This window comes from Drosophila virilis, chromosome 4 (genome assembly GCF_030788295.1).
Source record: "Drosophila virilis strain 15010-1051.87 chromosome 4, Dvir_AGI_RSII-ME, whole genome shotgun sequence".
In the NCBI taxonomy this organism is placed as follows: Eukaryota; Metazoa; Arthropoda; class Insecta; order Diptera; family Drosophilidae; genus Drosophila; species Drosophila virilis.
This window is the reverse complement of record NC_091546.1, coordinates 26,552,859-26,576,225: the sequence shown is the minus strand read 5'-3', so window position 1 is coordinate 26,576,225 and position 23,367 is coordinate 26,552,859. Positions and strand designations below refer to the sequence as shown.

General features: G+C 38.0%; 1 protein-coding gene across 3 annotated transcripts in view; it reads right to left on the bottom strand.

Moving 5' to 3' along the window:
• Positions 1 to 23,367, bottom strand: part of osp (myosin phosphatase Rho interacting protein outspread) — a 123,831-nt gene that overhangs the window by 84,393 nt on the left and 16,071 nt on the right. For 2 of the 3 annotated variants that reach the window (XM_032437799.2, XM_032437800.2), the window contains exon 2: positions 25 to 45. The exons of the other annotated variant lie outside the window; for it this stretch is intronic. In XM_032437799.2, the coding sequence (XP_032293690.1) occupies positions 25 to 45 (21 nt within the window). The remainder of the gene's footprint in view (positions 1 to 24; positions 46 to 23,367) is intronic. 3 annotated transcript variants of the gene reach the window in all.

Sequence of the window (23,367 nt, the reverse complement as noted above, 5' to 3'; positions counted from 1 at the left end):
AAAATGCTTAAATAGAGTACTTACTGTGCCTGCCAGAGTCGCTGACTGTTGCGTAAGCGTGCAGATACAGATATAAAGTGCAATCGATTAGTATTAGGGTATAGGTATGTAAAGAGAATTGGGAGGGGTAAGGGAGGAGACATTCGCTGTGGCACACCATGATGTATGGCATTTAGCCAGCTGGCAGATGACATTCAAGTGACGTGCCCCAAGATGAGCTGTACGGCTGGCTCAACCATATAATTCAAATTACCAAAAACTTGTTTTCGATTTGATTTGATAACGAACCATCTAAGTCATAAGAGACTGCAAAATGTCAAATCAAAATCACGTTTTCAGCCGAGCGCAGTCTAGTCATTAACATGAATATCATAAATCGGGGTGTTGCTGAGAAATTTCACTTTTCTTCGAGTGGCAGCAGCTGCAGCCAATGCCGATTGAAAAATAAACAATTTGCGGCACACACAGCTTGAAATGGACTAACACACACTAGCACACGCACATACTAGTGTGTGCTAAGATACCTGCTTAGGCTTTGCGAGACACTCACGCTCACGTGTACGTGTCCAAGTCCAAATCAAATCTATATCCAAACTTGCCACTGTGGTTGGAAAGTTGTTTGCAATGTCGCTGTTGCTGACGCTGTTGTTGTTGTGGTATCTCTTTTGACTCAATTTGAGTCTGGAATTGTTGTTTGTTTGCTTGCTTGTTTGTTTATACGCTTGTATTTTATTTAATGTTGGTAAGTTTCAAGCATCCAAGGCAGCGGCCAAAGCGATCCACAACAACAACAACAACAGCAACAAAATCAGCAAAGACTTAATCATTATTAACCGCAAATACCGCAGAAGCAACAAGATTAATCAACCTATTACATGTCTCTGTGTGTACATATACTATGTACCCTGCTTGCAATACGTTCAAAGACTGTAATAGTATACTAAAGTTTCGAGGGCTGATGAGATATTTATGTTTTAGGTATCTCAATTTTCAGCATATTCGTAATGCTTATTAATTGCAAACATTTAGATTGTTTTGTTTTTCTTTCTATTTTCTATATAATTATATACCTAGTTCTGCTATCTTTTCGATAGTTACTAGATTTATTCACAGCTCTTTTATTTGGAAGAAAAAACAATTGGAGCAGATGCCATAGGATAATGCATCATCGAGAAAGCTTAAATAATATTGAAACCTCAAAGTTTTCAAAAAGAGAGGTCAAAGATTGTACTCAAGGTAAAAAACACGGGCCTTAAATGTTTATTCCAACTTTTGGTTCGCTTTTCAATGGGTTTCATACTTATTTTTAAATATATAAATATAAATATCCGATTAATTATTTTAAATATATCTGCCAAGGGTAAACTCGTTGCAAGTCTTGCCTCGCGTTTCTTTTGATTAAAGCATCAAAGTGCAATCGATAACCTGTCCAACCGAAACGTTAACTACTGTCATACCAGAAAAGCGTTTACATTTACTTTACATGCTGTTAAGTGGGGTAGAGCGGACAACTGAAATGTGGAAATACATGCGTTTCTTGGGTCCACCGTGTGAATATGATGCATGAATGAAACTTTTTGATTTCGGAATCGAATATTGATGTGGGGCTGCACGTGTGGTCGTCAGGTCTGGCATCCGACGATAAATTGCCATAAAAAAAAAAACAGCCTTATAATTAGTGTGTGTGTGCGAGAACAACTTTCCAATGATCAATGACGGGGCAGCCGTTGTGACTGCGATCGTCATCTCCGGTATGAATCCGACCATGACTTGAAATAAAAAAAACGAAAGTGGTCGCCCGCCAGTTGTTGATCAAGGGCCACCGTCGGTTATTAGCCGCGATTTAACCAGTCGAGGCTAATCTTGGCACATTCATAAGTACCACACACGTAAGTCGAGACGTCTTCAGACGCGGCTATGATGGGTATGATTAATAAGTTTCGCACGCTTACTTATAAATCTCTCTTGCGAGGTCGAGAGTATCTGACAAATTTTTAATAAACAAAACGGACGATTGACAATAAACAGTTTGATTGACGTTGACTTCAAATCGAAATAAAAAACATAATTTATATTTGTAAAATTACAAAGAAAGGGGTATGCCCTCTTCCTCAGCATCAACAGGCAAGACCATTTGTTCATCGGTCACAGATAATATAAAAAAATATAGATTTTAAATTTTGATCAAGCTTAGTTTATATTATCGCCCGATTCGATACAAATTTATAGCGACTTTCAGATTTTTAAGCATATGTCGTGTTTAAGAGGCACCAAAGTTATATACGAGTACGTAGATATAGCATAACATTTTGATATTTATACAGATTTAGACTCTATTTTCATTTCATTCATATTCAAGAATGTGGAACGTTTTTTTAAAAATCCCAGTTATAAGTAGAAAGTAGTTCACAATCTTGTTATGTGAAGTATATAAACTAATTACTCTTTAATAGCTTATATTTATTTTGTTAATGATCGTGCATGTCTCCATTGGTGAGCTGCACTGTCGATTATACCCTTGTATTGTTTCAAGGGTATACAATCGAAAGCATAAAAGAAATCGAAAGCGAATGGGAATGGGAACGCGAACCGAAAGCGCTAGCCGAACATCAAGTGCAACAAACGAATGAACCGATGCGCACTGATCGCGGCAAGTGCATGCCAGATGGCAACCTCCGGAGAGTGAGAGAGAGAGAGAGAGAGATAGAGTGAGTGAGCGAGAGGGAAGTGAGGTGTGGATCGAAGTGGCATGCCGTGGCACGGCACCGACTGCACTGCACGACACGGCTAGTCGCAAATGCGACTGACCAGCAGACGCGGCTGCAGCTCAAAATGAAAGCGAATGTCGTCGACGCAACGCGACGTTGCGGTCGCTCTTTGTGGTCGTTGCCCCGCAGTGCGATACAGTTCAAGCTCCATTAAAAAATGCGGAGCACTCGGAGAGCTGTATATATATATATATATATACTTCGGGCGGTGCGAGATTTTTTGTCCGTCCCGATCGATGTAAGCGAGCGATCAACTAACCGACCGATAAATCGGTTGACCAGTTCTCGTGCATGCCAAGAATACTGCCCCTCATCTGGTCACTTGTGCCACTCGCGGAGTGGGTAAGTTTTCGGGGCTTATATGTTGTGTTGTCTTGTGCTGTGTGGTTGTCTTTCGTCTTATTGTCTCATCCTCAGTCTCGCGCCGTTTAAAGGCCTTGCCCATTGTGTAACATGCGAAACAAGACAATAAAAACATGTCTTTAGGCACCTTCAACTGGGAACTTGTGTCAAAAGCATTTTCACTTTCATTTGTAAGCTGAAGGAGCTGCATGTGCATAGCAGAGAGATGATGGAGGAACCAGCTGGATGGTTCTGCCAGTGTAAAGGTCGCTTGGTAAGCTGTTGGTTAGTTTGGATATGGTGAACTTTTTTGTACAAACTAATCCCTCAGTTTAAAGATATATTGGTAATGAAAATAACGAGATATCTTCTTTATTATTGCAAATTTTAAATATTTTATTTAAATGCAATAAATGTACTATTTTTCTTGCCAATATTTAAGGCGGAGTACTTCGAAAAAAAACTAAAGCTCTATGTAGATAAGTTTAGATATTTTTACAAACATATTTAATCTTCGGTATTCCGGTAACCGATCATAGTTTTACGGCCAATAATAAGAGTCTTGATTATCATCGTTGATCATCATATTGTTTTTGGTTTTCCATGTAGTCTGTTTTAACCTAAACCCATTGCAAAAGGGGATAAGGATATATACATATATATTCCTGATCGGCATCAAAAGCCGAGTCCATCTTGCCATGTGTGTCCGTCCGTCCGTTCATATACTTATATAAACACAAGCATCTCAGAACTAATTTGAGCTAGGGATATGAAATTTTAAAAGTAGGTCCCCCTACAGCCTGCGCAGTACGATTTTGTTTTCGATAATTGATAACTTGTCTTCTTTCCTAGCAATCGATAAGAATCGATATCGAAATATTGTTTTTTGAGCGAATTTCTTAGGTTTATCACCAAATTTGACATGTAGCTTCGAGAAGCACTTTTATTACAAATTTGATCTCTAAATTTCAAAGAAATATAACAATCTAAATTTCATCAATGTTGCATTGTTGGACTAGTTTGAGTACTTAAAAGGCGACCGCATTAGCACACTCAACATATGATAATCAAAAGCAATATTTAATGCACAGCTTTATTGTGTCCGAGTCGGATACAATGAATGAATGGAAATGCAAAGCACCCACCTACATTGAAAACTATTGGAATATTACATACAGTCGAAATATATAAAAACTAAAAAGTCATTGCTGGCCACACACAAAGGCATTGTTTGAGTAATACCATAGAAGTGTTGTCAAAAATTGATTTTTTAATGGAAATTGGGGAGTCGCTGGAACTATTATAATGAAACAATGCCAAAAGTAGAGACTGCGTCACACTTGACGCAATACGAGGGCCCACGGAGGGAACAGTCGGAATCGGTCCTAGGGCGTTTTTATAGTGTAGCTTTATCATCTTATCTCGGCTCTTTACGTTTTGCGTAAAACTATTGTACAATCATGGCTGTTGTTGTCTGTGGCTGTCGTCTCTTCATTTATGCTATTTGAAAGTTGGCATTTGGAATCGACGTTTGGCTGGTCTGGTAGCTGGTGCTGGCTGGTGGAAAATCGTGCACATGAGCCTTGGCAAGTAAAAGTAAAAATCACCTCAACTGCTTTATTGTTTGACTGGTTGGATTGTTTCTCTGAATTTGGGCGCCACATGTGTTTTGTGTTTGCATTTGAATTTTATTTTTGCTGCCCCACGTGAGCATGCAAGTTGTGTGGAATGGATTCGGTTGGAAGTCGGAGTCGGAGCAGCCGTCTCGATGGAAGCGTTTTGGCTCTTGGAAAAAATAGATAGGCATCGCAGGTCGTGCCTGGCAACGACGACTACGACTACGACGGGCAACTCATACAGTCGTTCATATTACAATTCATTTAGAAATGCATTTAAAAATACATAAAATACTTTGCCAGTGTTGCGCTCCAAGTGCACAAAACGAAAGTGAACAAAATGCAAAATGAAAAGGAAAGTTTTGCAATCGCGAAGTGTGACCACCTTGGCAAATGGATTTCCATTTGGCCAGACACTAGGTAACATTAAAAATTTACTACCATTGATAATGTTCAGTGATGCATGATTACACTGCATACACACTGATCACACTGCAACTGAAATTATATCATATTTTAGTAATGGTGATTTCTCCGAATATGTGAAACACTGTCGAAGGCAAAGCATTTACAAATTTCTTTAGGTCAATCAACAATCTTTTGGGCAAATTTATGAGAATGTTCGACGTTTTGGAAAACGAAAAATCAGGTACGTTCATCCCAAAATCTTAATAAGGGGGCTTACGGTCCGAGGCAAAAGTAGAAAGATTAGCAAGGTAGGACCAACAGAAAGTAAATACTTATTAAAAACGAATTTATTTTAATAAAATTTATGTGATTTTGAGGAAAACCTTTTGTAAGAGAAAGAGGTAAGAGGTAAGAATTTATAAAATATGCACAACAAGCGTTGACTTAGGTTGTTACGTATGACAGGGACACAAAAGAAAATCTGATAAATCCTTAACTATACACAATATACACTCCATCCAGATGAGTTTTTTAAGCAACTATAGCTATAATAAGAAGACAGCCTATCGGGTCTACAAAAATATAAACAAACAGCGTAAATAATATGTTTTCAAGCCCAAAGCAGAAAGAAACTGGTCTTACAGATATTTTCCCCGGCAGATACTTAAAAATATGTGTCCAATTGAAATATAACGAGAGTGTAAGGATATCTCCGGCACTCTGAATATTAAATACACTTGTGAAGCTCTTAAATACTCAGTTTAATGAAAATGTCTTCGAAAATAAAATATTTTGCCGCACAAGAACTTAATATTCGATCGATTTTTCGTATAGAGCGATATAATATAGTTTTAGTATATAGATAAGATGTGGCTTTTAAGTAAGTATCAACATGTATTGATAAGCAAACGAGTTATCTATACAAGAACCTTCTTTTCAATCAATTGATATATGGTAGTCCACACCGTCCGTGTCTGATTTATGTACTGTCTGCTACAGAAAGGTGGACCTATGCGAAGTTTCAAGCTTGGATAAGGTTGCTTGAATTGCTGTGCTTTCCGAATGATCTTAGTCAAATGAAAATGTTTGTGAAAAACAATACCCTTTAAAATTTTTTTTTTTTTAATTTTGACGAAAACTGTGCATATGTCCAAAAAGGAGATGTTGTCATCCTGTGCATACTATAAAATAACAAATATAGGTATTTCTAGCTTTTGTACTTTTCATTTCATGCTCAAAAACAATACCGATTTGAAGGTATTACCAGATATTTTGGGATAATATATTTGAAAAAAAAAGAAAAACAATTAAAATGTCGTAAATCGTAAATAATAAGAGAATATTTACATATTTTCAATTGCCAATGTCTAGCTTTTGTAGTTTCCTGCTCGACGCGTTCCCGATCGACACAGCTCGTCGTCCTGATTAGGAAAATGTGTACTCTATATGGCATTCGGCCTGTTACATACAGTTGCTTAAAACGATTACACCCTTCATTTAAGTTACGTGCAATGGGTGCGCGGTATACAAAAAAAAGCGCGACAGCATACATTTTTGCGGCACGGTCGAAGGCAAAGCTACTTTCGTTTTCAATATAAGGACGGAGATGGCAAAGCGGCTGTACAAACCGGCAACAAACCTTCGATAGGCAAAGTCAAGTCTTGCACATAAATTTCGCGGCGATCGACCTGTGGGTCCGTTCAGGGAAGGGGCGAGCGGAGCCGAGCTAAAATGCAATGTTCGCTGCGATGAAGATCAATGATTATCAACGTCAGCTGCAGCTGCAACTGCCTTGTTGACACTAAGTGAAAGTGAACATGATGGGACCACGTCGTCGATGTCGATGTCGATGTCGGCGTCTTCGTCATTGTCATCGTCATCGATTCATGATCGTTCGATGCTTTAAAGAGTTTTGAGGTCTTAAATCACTGCGATTGTTTACCAAAGTTTAAACGGGAAGCGGAGGTCAGTCATTGATGTAATTGGCTTGCCCTGCAGTCCATATATAACTTATAGTCCTTTTGTTTATGTATTTTCTTTTCTTGCGTTATTTGACATTATAATTGGAAGTTATTATAATCTAAGAAAACTGGCTTTATCTATTTTCCATAATAAATTCTGTTAATTCATCAGCCATAAGATCACCTTCATGCTTATCAGTAGCCGTGTACCTACATATCTTCACCCCGTGCTTGGCACATTGCAGTAGTATATCGCTTGGACTGACAGAAATGAGCTTTATGAATGGAGTTATCGCTGGACTTTTTCAGTTAAACGTTGCTTACCTGAAATGAAATATAAAGGAAACAAAAATTAGGTGGCTGTCTTAATGAATGAATGAAAGTGCTGCAAGCGGTCACAATAGGCGGGCAGCGGACCGTCCGACCATATTGAAAAACTGGCACAAATGTCTTTATTCGAAGCATTACCCAAAAAGGTTTGTTTTGACCGCCTAATACTCGCACAAACATGGCCCGCTGATCCGAAGCCAGGCCACGGTTTTGTTGTAATTACAAAATTGGCTGCCGCGTCTGCATTGAAAGTTGAGCCTTCTCCGACGGCGTACAATTTTTATGAATGAAACCAAATACAAGTCGGCCCAGAGTCTATTTATGGATGCGGCATGACTATATCGGTTAGATCGGATTTCACATTTCATTTACTATTAAATCGATTGATCAATTAGTGAGAATCGAAAAGTGGAACATTGCGCGCTCGCTTCTCCCGCATCGACTTCAATTTTGCTTTTTATTATGACTACAACTTTACACTATGCTCGTCTCGGATCTTTGTCGTATGAGTGCTTATATCAAAAACAGTTTAATGAAGTAAACTTGAAGTGCACTAACGATCATCAAAAGGATGTTTTATTGATGCAGGGCTTACTAGCGATGAAGAGAAAGTAAGTCACATCACACCATAGAAAATGTAAGAGAAAGAAGACTAATTACCCAAACGATGTCAATAAGTTATGCACCGAAGTCAATAAGTTATGACTTTCTTCTAATTCGATCATGTCGATCTAAAATATAACAACGTTTTAGAACGTAGGACCTCCTATGACAGATGGATCGAGTTTATTTCTAATTGTCCCGATAACCCACTCTGTTTCCAAGAAATCGATAGGTATCATTTTAATACCTAGTTCAAATGTTTAAAAATTGTATAATGCGTTTGTCTACGTGCCGATTTCAAAAACTTTTAAATCTATTCTCTCCAAGCTCAAATATTTTTTCTCGTATATCAAAGGCAGTTTCGGAAGCTTGATTCACTTGACCTTATAAGATTGGAGCCTTTCCGCATAATTTCACATTTAAGATATACTCTTTTACTCTGCGAACAATGAGGAGAGCTTATTTATCTTTTTGTTTTTTTTTTTTTTTTTCATATTCACCTTACGTTATTTTGTACAGGGTATAATCATGAAGTAGGCTTTCGTTAAAATTCTTGCATGACTTCCGTCATTTACATACACGGAATACAACATGACAGCTGACTTCTGTTTTACCGTCAAAACGAATGCCAGCCCCAAAGATCACTACGAAACCACGTCAACAACATTCACGTATGCACATAAATGTGCGGCAGCGTAAAAAGTGCGAGATCGGCAGGATTAGAACATTGCGAAGTCCAAGGCGAAGAATATAAAATGTTTATCTCTAGAAAACATTGGTTAGAGCTTGTTCTTAAACAGGAAACCATAAAAGTCTTACAATGTCTGATTTTGCTTTTAAGCTATATTGATTTTTGGATGATAATCATGATTATTTAATGCTCAACTGGGTAGCTGCTATTTCTGGGTGGTGTCCTGTTTTAAATGGTTTCCATGCGACGAATTTGTGCTCCAATATTAATTAATCGAATGTCAAGCCAACGCAAATCCAAATTGTAACGAAGTACTTTAATTCACTATTAATGCACATATTTTAAAATTGGTTTATCAATAAATAAGGATCACTTTATACGGCCATATGGACTGACCGCCAAACGAGGAGACGTGTTTAAAATGGAGGGGTATAATTGGCCACGTTCACCAGGAAATATGGTCCTTAAACAAGCATCACAAAAAGATTGTATGGATCAAAGGCGTTTAAATTTGTAACCTCTTAAATGTCGGCCCAAAAGCGTTGCCATATTGTTAACTTCAAAGAAATGATATTCGACTCATCTATAATATAAAAAATTGAAGCACAAGTTGGAAATTAAATAAAAGTTTTCTAATAGTTATTATGTTATTTTGAATAAGGAATCAGAATCTGCCACGTTTACTAGAAAGATCAGAGCAATTATTAAAAGTGATGTAGGCAGCCTAAAATATATATTTTTGATCAGGACACGAGCTGGACCTGGTCGAGTTTGTGAGGAAATTGAGGGTATCCCTAGTTGAACAATTATGATCAGAGAAATCTTACTTATTTGCCGGTAGTTTTGGCTACATAGATTTGTATATAGTTGTCCATTATTTGGGACAACAGAAAATTAACTTTGGAACTAACGTGTAACAGCCAAGGCAACTGAAGAATACGAAAAATAAACAGTAGAAACTTCAAGTCGAAATTACCAAAACAAGAAAAAGAACCTGCTACTTCGGCTTATGACCGTATTTGATATTGCCTAATGGTTGTTGTTGCCGTTGCTTTTCTTAGGCAGAGCAAAACAACTTGGCTACTTTTCAACTAGAAGTAGGAGTTGTTGACTGGAATTGCTCAATTTGTGTGTGCGGCTACGGCTACGGCTGCGACTGCGACTGCAACAGCGGCTAAAAAACGAGCAAGAAGAACTGACGTTGTTGGTGACGGAGACGGAGACGGAAACGGAGATGGGGCCGGGGTCGGGGATTGACGCTGACGACATGCCAGCCAACTATCAAAGCCGCTGGGTGCACTCGCAGTTGCAGCAACAGCAGCAACAATATCAACAGGCAGAACAAAAACAAGTCAAACAAACACCAACGTCGCGCGTAAGACAACAAAAAACAAAAACCCCCACTTTTGTTGCGACTTGTATAGTTAATTCTATTTTTGTTTTTTTCTTTTTCTATTACTAAACTTGTTTCCATTATGGATACCACACAATTTTTCATCTTGTTTGCAACGAACGCAATATGAAATATGTCGATAATCTATTTGCCACCTAACAGATTTTAAACAAGTTTGATAAGACATGTATTCGTGGTGAAAAATTCTAAAGCAATATGTTTAAAATCATCATAAGAATTTATTTTTGTTTAAGGGATTTAACTTAAATAAAGCCACATTTTTTATCATCAAAAGGCTTCAATGGTCATATGGACTTTATGTTAAACATAAAACGCCTCCAAATTACATTTTTGTTAAGTGTCAATAGATCAGCGTTAATTCAGAATTAATATGACAACTTGTGCCCTGCAATTAGTTGCTAATTAATTCTGAAAAATTTTTGAAGAGCATTAATTGAGCGGAATTTCGATATCCTTTTACTCCCAAACCCAGCAAAGAGGGTATTCTATGGGTGTAATAAAACAAAAGAGGCACCTTTGAGAACGCGTCTATCTCGAAAAATACAGGAGTTACACGTTTGAAATTTTAAATATACCCTGAGAGCTCAAATTACAAACAGCTCCCATAACCAAATAAATTTCATCAGAGCAAGCTTTTTTTCAAAGTATTGTAATGGAAATAAAACTAAAAAATATTTAATATAAAAAAAAAGTTATTGCGTAAAATTTGAGAGATGTTTCTTGTTTATAACATGTCATTGCTTCTAACTTATGATTTGAAAGGTTCAAATTTACCAAAAAGTAATCCTCATAAATTAATATTTATATAGTCTATAATCTTTTGCGATATCTACCTTCGTTTGTATAATATCGATAAGTATCGATTTCTAGACATTCATTTTCACAGCTGTTACGTATGCTCTCTTTAAGATATTTCGTTTTCTTAATGCCTTCCCCATTCCATCCAAAATTGCAAAAACGAATTCTTGGAGGTATTTCTACTAGCACACATTTCTGCGCGTGAAGCAAAGTGTAGAAGGTAAGGTGTGTATAGGAGGAAGCCATAAAGGCAGCTTAGTGAGGGGTTGAGGGTATTACTAAGTCGAGCATTCTCGCCGTAAGCACTCTTACTTGTTTAATTTAAAATTGAATAAAAAATGTTGCTGCTTCTGTGGTCGTTGGCGCAGATCGATTCAATGAATTTAAAATGCATTTAAGTTGAAATTTAGGTCAAAAGTTGTTGCTGCTTCGGTCGTAATTGTTGCTGTTGTTCTAGCGGCTGGTGTTGTTTTTGTTGTTGTTGTTGCTTTTATTGGCATTACTGTTGCTACGTATTCTGGTTACCGGTTGCGAGTTGCGAGTTGCAAGTTGCAAGTTGCTCGTGTTGGTACTTGCTAGTTGCAAGTAACTTCTTGTTGCTGCTTGCAGCCGCGGCACGTTCATCAAGAATAAAATATTCTTGCATGGCATTTGGAAAACAACTTGCAGCTTAGAATTACTAGCATGGACTGCCTGCCTGCCGACTGGTTTCGGTGGAAAACTCTGATCCGAAGATTGCGTAGTGTCGGTAAAGTGCGACTGCAATTGCAACTGCGAGCGCGACTTCGACTTCGACTTTGGCTCAGACTGGCACTTGGACCGGGACAGTGAGCTGCCCTACGCCCCCGTCCGCCCTCATCCCGCTGAGTGTTGCGGCTCATTCTAATTGCACTTTTAGCACAGCCTTTACCCACCAGCCACTGAGCACACAGCAGAGAAGAAGTCCGAGTCTGTGTCCATTTACAGCTGGAAAACTAGTTTGGTCAGCCACTTGCGAATGTGTTGGCTGTAAATATTTATGAGTTAGACTCGAACTCGGACTCGGACTCGGCTCGGACTTGGACTAAGACTAGCAATATGTCTCAAGCGTATAGCGGTAGCCGACCAGCCATAAAAATAAATCATCTAATACTTAGCTGATTTTCAGCAGTTCAACAGCAAAAATCCGTCTGTCACTAGCTACGCTTAATTAGACGAGTTTTCTGTTCTTTTTGTCATAGCAAAATTAAAACTAGAGTACCAAATCAAATATTTCAACTCTAATTAGTGGTATGCTGGCAACTTTCACACTTTCTAGTTTCACACTTGAAAATTAATCAAAAAAGCAAGCTGAGCCCAGGCGAATCTCTTTCAATGCGACAGCATGTCTGAATGCATCTTTAATAACAATAATTGAGACTCTCTGGCTAAAGGGGAAAAGCTTATAGGCAATATAGATCCTAGTACTAAATGCCCTCAGCCTTGGCCTATAGCTCCATTAAAATATTTTTTTTTGGAAAAAATCTATATGCAAAAGTTTTAAATGGTTTTGTTAAACGACAAAGAAAACCAACGAACTTCAACTCTGAAAACCAGCTTAAATTAAACACAAATCGTTAACTAATTTATTATTAAAATAGCCAACGCTGAGAGATATAACTTTTAGAATCTCATACTTAAATTCCTGACATCCAGAGTCTATACAATTGACTGTGCTGCTTTGAGCGCGCTTTGAACTGAGCTCGAACAATTGACTGTAAATGTAGAGAGAATGTAGCGAATTGGGGCGTGTAGGGGGAAGCAAATGTGCTGTGCATCGGTCCAAGTGGGTCAGTCTCACTAACTGAACAAAAATCGCGAAAAAAAAAGTATTGAGCTCGGCCCTCAGCCGCGACCAGGAAGCAAAACAACTTCCCAGCATAGAAAAGATCACTTTTTTGCCATGTACATTATCAAAACAGTAAACGGCTGCTGAATTTTGCTGCGTATCCAGCGACGATGTTGACGAACCGTCTTGTCAATCAAACGATTGACTTTTTTACAAAATCCAAAGAAAATCTCGATGCAGTCGTTCACCCAACGATGATGATATCTGAGCTGGGCCAGTCGAGTCTTAGTCACAGTCGTAGTCCTAGTCGCCCCGGCCCAAGGCAAGGCCCAGAGCAAGCAATGGCATGTCCAATCTAAAAGCAGTCGGCTCCTACATGGCATTTCTTGGCCTGGAGCGAAAAAATATTCCTTTGCCTAATTTGGTTAAAATGGAAATTCCGCACACCATATTGTACTGAGCACTTTAAATGACAATGATGGTGATCACAACTGCAGGATTGTTGGTCTCTCCGGCTGAACTATTTTCTATTTTTATCTAAGCTCTTCCAGACAAGCATTCGACTTGCGTTTGTTTGGCATCACAGAGATTGCAACTAATTACAGTAAATAAACTACATCTGAGTAAACCATATAGCAATAGTAGAAAAAATAAATAATTTGCATTATGTAAATATAAAAGCAGGTGATGCCCAAATATGTACTAAATTCTCAACTGATATCAAGATTGAATTTATGATTAATATTTAAACTTACAGATTCGATTTATTTCATTCCAAATTGTTTATTCCTTTTTAAAAGCATTATTCTGGCTTCGACCGTTGCGTAACCATGAATATGTTATGCAAGTCATGTCAAAATTGAGTAAATACGCATTTGGGTCCTCATATAACGTATTAAAATTGGGCAAGCTGCCTGGCAAGGCAAACAAAAGTAAAAGTAGTGCCAAAGTTCCAGAGCTTAAAAAACTACAGCCTATAAATTTGTGCACCCCAGACCTTAAGACAGATTGAGATACCTTTATATAGAAAGGATGAAAGACAGACCCAAGCCCGGTCACGCATGTGGTAAGGCACATTTGAACTTTAACACACAATCTGGGACCAAAGACGAACGACAAGCAGCGGTCGACAACGATAAAGTACAATAAAAATTTCAAGTTTGCCAGACGGGGGCCACATGGGCCAGCACATGGCCTGTCGCCAGATCCGCTGAACTGGGGTCAACAATATAAAATCTCTGCGGCAGCAGCAGTCGGCGGGACAGCAACAACAACAACAACACCACCACCAACAACAACAACAAAAAAGCAGCAACGATCGCATAATTTATGACCAACTGCATGGTGGCTGCATAAGTTATAGCCCAGCCATAGCTGGGCTGTGACTGGAAACAAGCCTGGGACTGGGACTGGGACTGGAGCTGGGGCTCCGACTCCGACTCCGGCTCCCGGTCGGGCTTGGGGTGTTAACTGCCTGATCAGCAACTTCAATTGCAATTGTAATTGCAATTACTGCAATGGCAATGATCCAAGAAAAACGATGACGCACAGTCTGCGTCTGCATTAAACATTCAGTTCTGCCGTTGCAGACGAACTGTCCTCAAGCATGTCAGTTCCCAAGCCGACCATAGGCAGGCGGAGACTGTAGGGGGTGTCCAATGGGAGCAACATGGTGCAGCAGGGAGATTGCGGTCCCCAGCAGTGCTTCCTGCTCTCTTTTCATATTATTATTGACAGTGTGAGTGGGGTATATTGGTATTCTGCAAGGTCCGTCTCACTGTAAATGCAATATGCTTGCATTGAAATTAAGAGCTTTCAAACTGCGAATATGTCGAGGAGGCTAGCCTCACAATTTAATCACAATTTATTTCAAAAGCATCATAATGGGTTTCACGTTTTACCTTAAAGAAAATAAATACATTTAATAGAAATATAAGAGGAAATCGACGTATTCAGCTTTAAGGTTAATATTCACATATTAAACAAACTATTTGATATAAATTGAGCGCTAAAATTATATTTTTTGATACGAGTCCATTCCAAAGAACTCTGATTTAAGTTCATACGCTTCCAACATTGCACAAAAGTGTTTTTATATTTTTGCTTTTGTTTTACAAAGCTAAGCGTTCCACAAATATCTGCGCAAGAGATTTATGACTTCTGGAAACACATACAAAATGCAGTGAGGAGTCACTAAAGTCTAACGTTTCCATTGCTTAGGGAAAAGATTCAACAAAAGCAAACTCACATTAAGGCTAAGAGAGGGGGATTGTTAAGCAAACGCAATAACAAAATCAAATCAAAACGAAAACTCATGCACAAAACGCTATGGACGCAAATGGACCGCGACGGAAAAGTGAGAAAAATGCGAAACGAAAATAACAAGGAAAAATGCCACAGCAATTCGGAAATTTTGTTAGTTGTCTCGCAGTTGTCTGCAACGCTTATGAAATCATATTGTGCAATGCTTGAAAGAGACACGGAGGCAACCAAAATGTATATATACACAAATGTGGCACATTATAGCATTTGACTCAGCCGATTTGATGAGCTCCGCATGTGGGTTAATTACCAACAACGAACCGCTTTTCACATTTTAAATCTGTGTCAACGGGATGAGCACAGAGCTGATGCCAAAAATAATCGCAACAATTCAAAGTGACAGTTTAAATTCTGCCAAAGCTTATAAAATAACCGCATTTAAGGCAAGTAGGACTGTGATATTCGGGTGAAACCGATGCCAGCATACTCTGTTCACGAGGTAACAAGAGCTCAACATTCTTGAAAAGAATTTACTTGGCTCGATCTTAACGGAAAGGTGCATAGAAGTCAATACCCCGAATTTAGTAACAATATTTTGCAGGTCTGGAATCCCCTCGATACAAAACAATATCTGCAACAGGGCTTTACAAAATATTTCTGCAGTTGGTGAACAATTGGAAATTTTTAAGGTTGATGTAGATTTTCAAAATGGAAAATTGCACATGTTAATTGTTTACATATTTTTTTACTAAAGCAGCATTTGATCTGCATTAAAAAAATGTGCTTTTCATAACATATGTATGTTTAAAATGCATATTAAAAATGTCACACGATGTTAAGGCTGACGTGTAGAGTTCCACGAAAAAAAAGCTTCTTTTACCAAAAAATAAATAAATAAAAGATATAATAACAATAAACACAACGACAACAAACGACTGTCAGCTTCTTATGGCCGCCAACATTTCTGCAAAATTACCAAATTTGGCAGCAAAAGGCACAGGAGAAAACACAAGCAAAATGCCAGAATAAATAAATAAACAAATGCAGGTTGAGTTCGTGCCGAAGTCTGAAAACCAACCAAGTCTTTGATCCCAGATATCAACGGTTAGTAGGCGCTTGAAATGCAAGAGAGGACTAGCAAGAGGAGGAGCAGACGCCTCTGCCGTTGGCGAAAGAAGCCATTGTCTGTCCAGCTATTTGGTTATATGCATTGGGTGACAACCAATTCTTGAGTAATAAATTAACACTTATAACAGCTATAATTAAATTGTGTGATAGGCAGCTGAACAGATTTAATCAAAACGATCGGAAATACTCAACCCAAACTATGCCACGGAATTGCATTGGAACTTTTTGCAAGCATCAGGGTTACCAAGACTTACTGCATCCAGTCCAAAGGAATTCCACATGGTTTTAAGCTAGCTGGCTTGAGTTGACTTGAGCTTCGAAAAAACCATCATCAATTGAGAGTGGACCGTTACGCTTTGGACAGTGACATGATTGGCGAGCCGAGGCCTAGGCGTCGACTGAGCAGCGCCCAGCTGTGGGTCGTTTGGCGGCCAGCTAATCGGCTCGCATAAATCTGGATTTATATTTCCGCAAAGTGGCGTAATCGAATGGCGAACCTGAATCGCAATTCGTCAGCTTTTGGTAATAACTTTGGACATTTTAACCGTAAGCGAGCATCGCAATGAATTTAACCTGTTGCATTAGGGGCCTTAATTTGGTCGGGTTGGTCGACAGTTCGCTCGATCGGGTGTCAGATTTACGTCTTAGATATGAGTTGCGAGCTTTTCGCATGCGACGTGAGCGCATCTCCACTTTTTATGGCATAATAATTGTCATTCATGAATCGTACGCTGGTTATCTACAATTCAGGTCTTCAGATAATGTTTGCCAACTGCGATTCACATGCGTTCAACGGTTTATTTCCCGATTAGCTTTCGCATAAACTGCAATAAAAGCGCTTGAGTACAAGCTGTGAATCTCCCGAGTAGTTATATTTTTTAAGATTGAGATACTCCTTGTCTATAGTTCGATATTAAAGCACTTGCTTGTACTTCACAACAGGTCAGCTATATTAATACTTACATATAATTTCCGCCAATTGATTTTCATAGAAGTGCAATTCTGCTGAGCAAGCGCATCCCAATTACACAATCCGAGGGAACTGTGAATGTTCAAAGGTCCAAAGCATTTTTTACATATTTGCTCAATGCAGAGCTATCTTATTAAGTAAGTATTAAGCTGCCAGGTTTTTTAAGAGAGCTGAATTATTATTTTTTTTTTTTGTAAGTTTTCGATGTGAAAAAGAGTCAAGTGAGGTCGGGCCCGACAAAATGCGGTCGGGACTAGTAACGACTACCTTTAGTCGCTTGTTTTTTTTTTTTGTAGTTGGACTTTTTGTTGCTTCTGTAGATGTTGTTGTTGTTGTTGCTGCTGCTGCTGGTGTTTTTGTTGGAGGCTGATGTAGTGGCTGTGATTTTTTGCTTGTATTTTAAATTGTTACTGCATTTATTTTTTGCAGCTTGTAATTGTTGTTATTATACAATTGCCCCCTCGAAAAACAGAAAAAACAATGTAAATGCAAACGACACTCCGGCAAGTTTTTGTATTTTTTTGTTTTTGTTTTTGTTTTTATGCTGCTGCTGCTTATTGCATATTTGACATTTTACTTGTGCAGCTGAAATGAAACGCTTTGCGACTGAGGGGGGGCCTCGAGGAGCATCTTTCAATGATATTTGTGCAATTTTTCATGGCGAAATATTTAAGATGTTGGCTGCCAGATTGGCGCACTCTAAACGACCTCTGTTGTTTTCGAAGGCTTTGTTTAAAACTGCTTTGCTGGCTGCGGCACTGATTTATTGATTTTTCCAAAAAGATAATGTGTGATTTTTCTCATAGACTTGCCGCTCTTGCTGTTGCTGTTTTCCTAATGTGAGAAACTTTTTGCTAGTATGTCAAGATCTTTTGTTATTGTTGCTGCTGCTACAGCTGCTAATGTTGCATAAGTTTTTCAGGGCCTGGCAACGCCAATGTAATATTGTACAACTATGTCCATTTCGCCCTCAGTTATCCAAGACTTATTATAGATAATGTTACTAAACGTTTAAGCGCTTCGTTTTGAAAAATTGAAAAATGTTATTAAATTGGGCTTATTATGTCAGTAAGGAGTTGAATTAATATATTAAGATCAGTTAAAGATATGCCTAACGAATTGCTTTCTTCCAAGCACTTCACATCTTTGTGTGACCTTTCCTCTCTGACTGAAGTATATTTGATACGTTCTAGCTAGAAGTGAAAGCTTGTAATTAATAAGGATTAACAGCCTAATTTAATCTTTTACGAACATTTTAGCATTTTCTGGCATTTACGAAATACAATTCTTGTTTAATTACATTTTAATTTAATCTCATTACCGACTTTAAAAATTTGAACGCCTATGAAAATATCTATTCTTTAATTCTTACACTTGCAATTAAAACTCGTTTAAAGCTCGACGAAAACTCGAAAAAAAGTTATATGTTTTTCCCCACACCCGTATTTACATAATGCCATTAATTAGGTGTCGATTAATCATTAAATTCTAGGTAGAGTCGGCTGAGATAATGAAGGTCATGTTGTCTCGGTTGGAAGGTTGTTTTACAAAAATATGCACATAATGAAGGTGATGTACTAGACTAATTAGTGCGGCCAACAGATTCGAAAGCAATTAATAATAAAATTATGAATAAATTGGAGAAAACATGTCACTAAAATACCATTTCCTATATATATACCAGAGGCACCTACTTGCTTTAAATTATATAAGCTTTGTATATTAATTTTCCTTAAATTTATAGTCACGAATACGTATGACAGGAAATCATTTGAAATTTTTAATAAATTACTTCCCAATGTTAACAATTATTAAAATATGTTTATATAAATATGTATATACACAACCACATCATCATTAACCATTACTAGCCATTTTCCGTTCATGATGAGGATTTTTCAAAATTGGTGTAGCAGGTATTCATATATTTGTAATGGGCTTTGCAAATGAATGTGAAGCGCAACTGCAATGAAATGTTGCATAAATCTAAGTGAGTTTAATGCGGGTTGGAATGCGCAAGCGTTCCATACAACAGTTTTCCGTTTACAATATTATCCGGCCAAGAAGCTCTTACTGTAAGCATTAAAAAATAACTTTGTAGTCGTTTGGAATGCCTGAAATCTTTACTAAAAACAAATAGGCGTAAGCTGTCTAGGAGGATAGAGCTTACATAATATTAATTATGTTAATCGGACAACATTTTCGTCTGTGAAAACTATAGATGAGCTCTACTAAAGAATATCTTCATTACAATTGTTGAACTGTGAACGAATTTTACGCAGTCTGTTGCAACCGGCATGCTCACTTAATAATTTAATGCAAATATCGACGAATATTTGTGTTTTTTTCATTGGGTTTGGCCTTCAGTTAATTCTCTTTACCGGTAAAACTATTGATACCTTTCACCTTTAGCCGTATGTTAACACAACAAAAGGAATGCACTTCTTTTAGTTATAACTCATGTTGTTGCCAAACTCAAGGCCTCTAACCATCCGCAACTAAATAGCTTGGCAACTTAAATGGCCGCCATTAAAGACAAGATTTAAATAATTTATAATTAAAATATTTTTACGTGCTATTAATGTTGAAAAATTTGGATGAAGGGTGCGTAGAGATAGATATAGGGAACACTCCAGAACGAGAAAGAAAGAAAGAGAGAGAGAGATAAAAAGAGAGAGACCCGTCGAGTAGGTTTTGCAAAACTCTTTAGGCATAGGTACAATTTTTGTTTATTTAAATTTGATTTTTGAAGGCATTCACCAGCAGAAAGAAGTTACTTGCGCCCATTCGTTTGATGCATTCGTAATTAATTAATTCGCTTCAAATTTACTTTTGTATTTAATTTGAATTCAAGACTTTCAATTCAAGAGGCGGCAGCTTTTCTTTGGTGTTTGGCAATTACTCTGGCAAAATGAAGTGAAAGTTGCCTTTATTTCCAATCGCACAGATCGCTATATTAAAAACTTGAGTAATTTAAAAAAATTAATAAACATAACAACGATTTTTCGTAGGCTGCTATCCATAACTTTTTAAACTTGCAGTTTAACGCAACATCAACATCAAGATCCGATAATTTTGAGCACTTACAGGTGGTATAGAAGTTTCGTCACAAAATATCGCATTGATAAGCCAACTCTTTACCAATAAAGCATACACTCATACTCTTGTAGAAGACTTCAAGACAAGTTGATATAGCCATGCCTATATCGGTGAAAACTGGTCTATCTAGAATAGATCGCTCAAAAAATGAGTTTATCTATGAAATACTTTCGTTTTTTTTTTCAATATCAATAATTACGAAAACAAATATGCTTAGGGCAATCGTAGAATCGTAGAGTAAAAAGTGTTGTTAACGAATGGGCCTTACCCACGGAAGAAAACAAAAACTAATACCTTATATAACGATTGGTACATTATTTAAAAAAAAAATATTTCAAATCGCTTCTATTGTGATTTAAAAACAATAAGTTGCTTACTACTGTAAATATAAATAATTACAAACAGAAGCCATGAAGATCATCTGATAATCTCGTATGTTTTATTAGGCGGGTAAAAGCTGAAAAGCAAATTTGGAATGTATTGTAGCTGCGCCAGGCTTTACGAATATGGAAATGCAAAGCTCAACAATGGTGAATGCTTTTCTATTATTTATTGCACCTACAAAAGTCGGCGGCAGTAATTCAATAACTCATTCATTGCATGTGAAAGTGCAGTGGCGAAAGGCCTAAAAAGCTAATTAGTATTGCCTTGCCTACAGCAACTGTAACAGTAACAGAAACTGAAACAGTGACAGCAACAGTAACAGAAATGTTAACGGTAACATCAACATGAACTCCGTTGGTAAATAGTCGCTTTGGAGCTACTTAACTGCAGGTACTACACATTGCAGCCAAATTTGGACAACAAGTAAATGCCCGTAAACTCATTTCCAAAGCACTGCGACCGTCGAAATGATCAGTGGGTGTTCCCCGAAATGGGTCACGGCAACGTTTGCGCTGCTCTAAGCAACCCAACAATAGCTTTGCTCGGCTAAAGATTACGCCTAGGTTTGGAGCTGAGACCCAGAGAAGACCACGCACTCATCACACCCGCCCTGACACACTTTACGTTGCGCTGAGATCGTGACCTCGGCCTGGAAATCCGAATTGGAATCGGACCACGGCTGTTAAGTTAATTGGGACTACTTATACGGGAAAAACAAAGAAATGGGGGAAACGAACATTAAATGCTCTATTGATAAATATTATTGATTGATGAGACTCGGAAATAATTTAGATTCTTTGGAAGGTATTTTCTTCTTGATGAAAAATCTTTAGTTTGGCTACACAAAAGTATAATGACTGGCAACAATGTAAAAATAAGTGAGCATAAAGACGAGGGCTAAAATATCATTGATATTTTCCTAATACCTAATGCCAGCTCAATCACCAGCTACTCACTTCGTTCGACTGCACAATGCATTAGATTGAATAATAAAGTCCAAACAATGGCAAAGCTAAACAAAAACTACGGTCAAACGCGTTTTAATGCAATAAACAAATACGACAATATAAATACAGCAAAATACAAAAAAAATAATATAAATAAACAATATAGTTACCATTTTGAGGAAATTACATAACATATGAGCGGGGGTGCATGCGACGGGTGGCAAGAGTCGTCGCGCGAGTTAATTAAAGTGGAAAATAAACATTATCATATTCGTATCAGACCACGGAAACAGGAGCCTGGTACACCCGGACTGTTCCCGTTCAAGGCGTCGTTAACAGCGCGAAAAATGAAATTAACTAAAATGAGTTAGCGACAATTTTTAAGCATTGCATAACATTTAGTTGGCATTAGGGCGTCAAGGTTTTCTTGTAATTTTCTGTACACCTTTGTTTGCTGGTCAGTGGCCCCAGTTGCGTGGAGGTTGCCGACTGGCGCTTTCCGTCTTCACGCTTGTTGTTCTATCCAATTGTTCATCAAATTGCCAATGTTACACTCGTTAATGCGTTACGATCTGCTGAACTAGAAAGTTGGCGCATTGCTAAAGTGGCCTCGTAATTCGACGGCATCCACGGTGATTGCCATCAGGCCAAGATTAAGTAATACATTGGCTTAAGTGTTTACTTTAGGTCTCATTTGGGCAAAGTCTACAAGCTTAGAAGGATATTTTTTTCCACAAGCAGCGTTCCCTCTAAATAAAAGAAAGCATAGACTAATAGATTTGGGTCTACAGTTCAGAGTACATATTAATTTCCATATATCTCTCGAAATTTGCTAGCTAAGACACTGCCAGCCGGTCAACTGGTCAACTGGTCAGCTGGTCAGCTGGTTGACTGGTCAACGAATTCAGCCAATTGACACGAGAAAACGACACATATTTCAACACAATTGAGCAGAGCAGGCGGTTGTAGTAATTCCCACAGTGCCACATGGCAGACTCTTATGACATTCGCTTTTTAGCAATAAATTACTTATGCATATTGTATATTATTTATACTGATAAAAATTGTATACAATATTTTGCGAAACGCCAATGAAATTAATAGCAATTGACGGGCGCAAGGCATTTGATTTATTGCCGCGAAAACTCAGCTCAGCTCATTCAGCCAGCCAGCTGGAGAGGCTGAGACCGCGTAACAAGAGACTCACAGATGATTTATTGACACGATCTGAAAAATGTGTCGGGCAAGAATGTGCAAGGGGCGCACACATGGTCGACTAGCCCCAATCGCAAATATCCTCGTGCTGCAAGAATATTGCACTATTATTCATGTAATATTAAAGTATTTCTCTTTTATTATCCATGTCCGCAGCTCCTTCCTGCAGAGCATATTTCCAAGACGTTTAAGCATTTTAACTAATACACATTCAAGAATAACGAAAGACCCACGATTGCACCCGAAATGTGTAATTACAGATTTATTCAATTCAAATTAAAACTGTGATTCAGTGTGTGTAAGCCAGTTACTTTAAAACTTTGAATATGATTTAGGTATTGACTATAGAAAGTTCTTTGAAGGACGTCAGAAGTTAAAGTTTAATAACTTTTGCGGTTTGGTTTCCGACATCGTGGTAGTACAAGTCAGAACGCTGAGTTTATCTGTTCGCTAGAAAACCCCCTGTACTCCTCAGTCAAAAATGAATATAAAGTGCAGGGTGTTAATAATGAATTTATGGACAACACACACACTCATGTGCGGTCACCTGTGAAACTTGTGAAGCGGTAGCGCAACTTCTTCTACCTGTTTGTTGTCGATAATGGCAACAATAAGGTATACAAA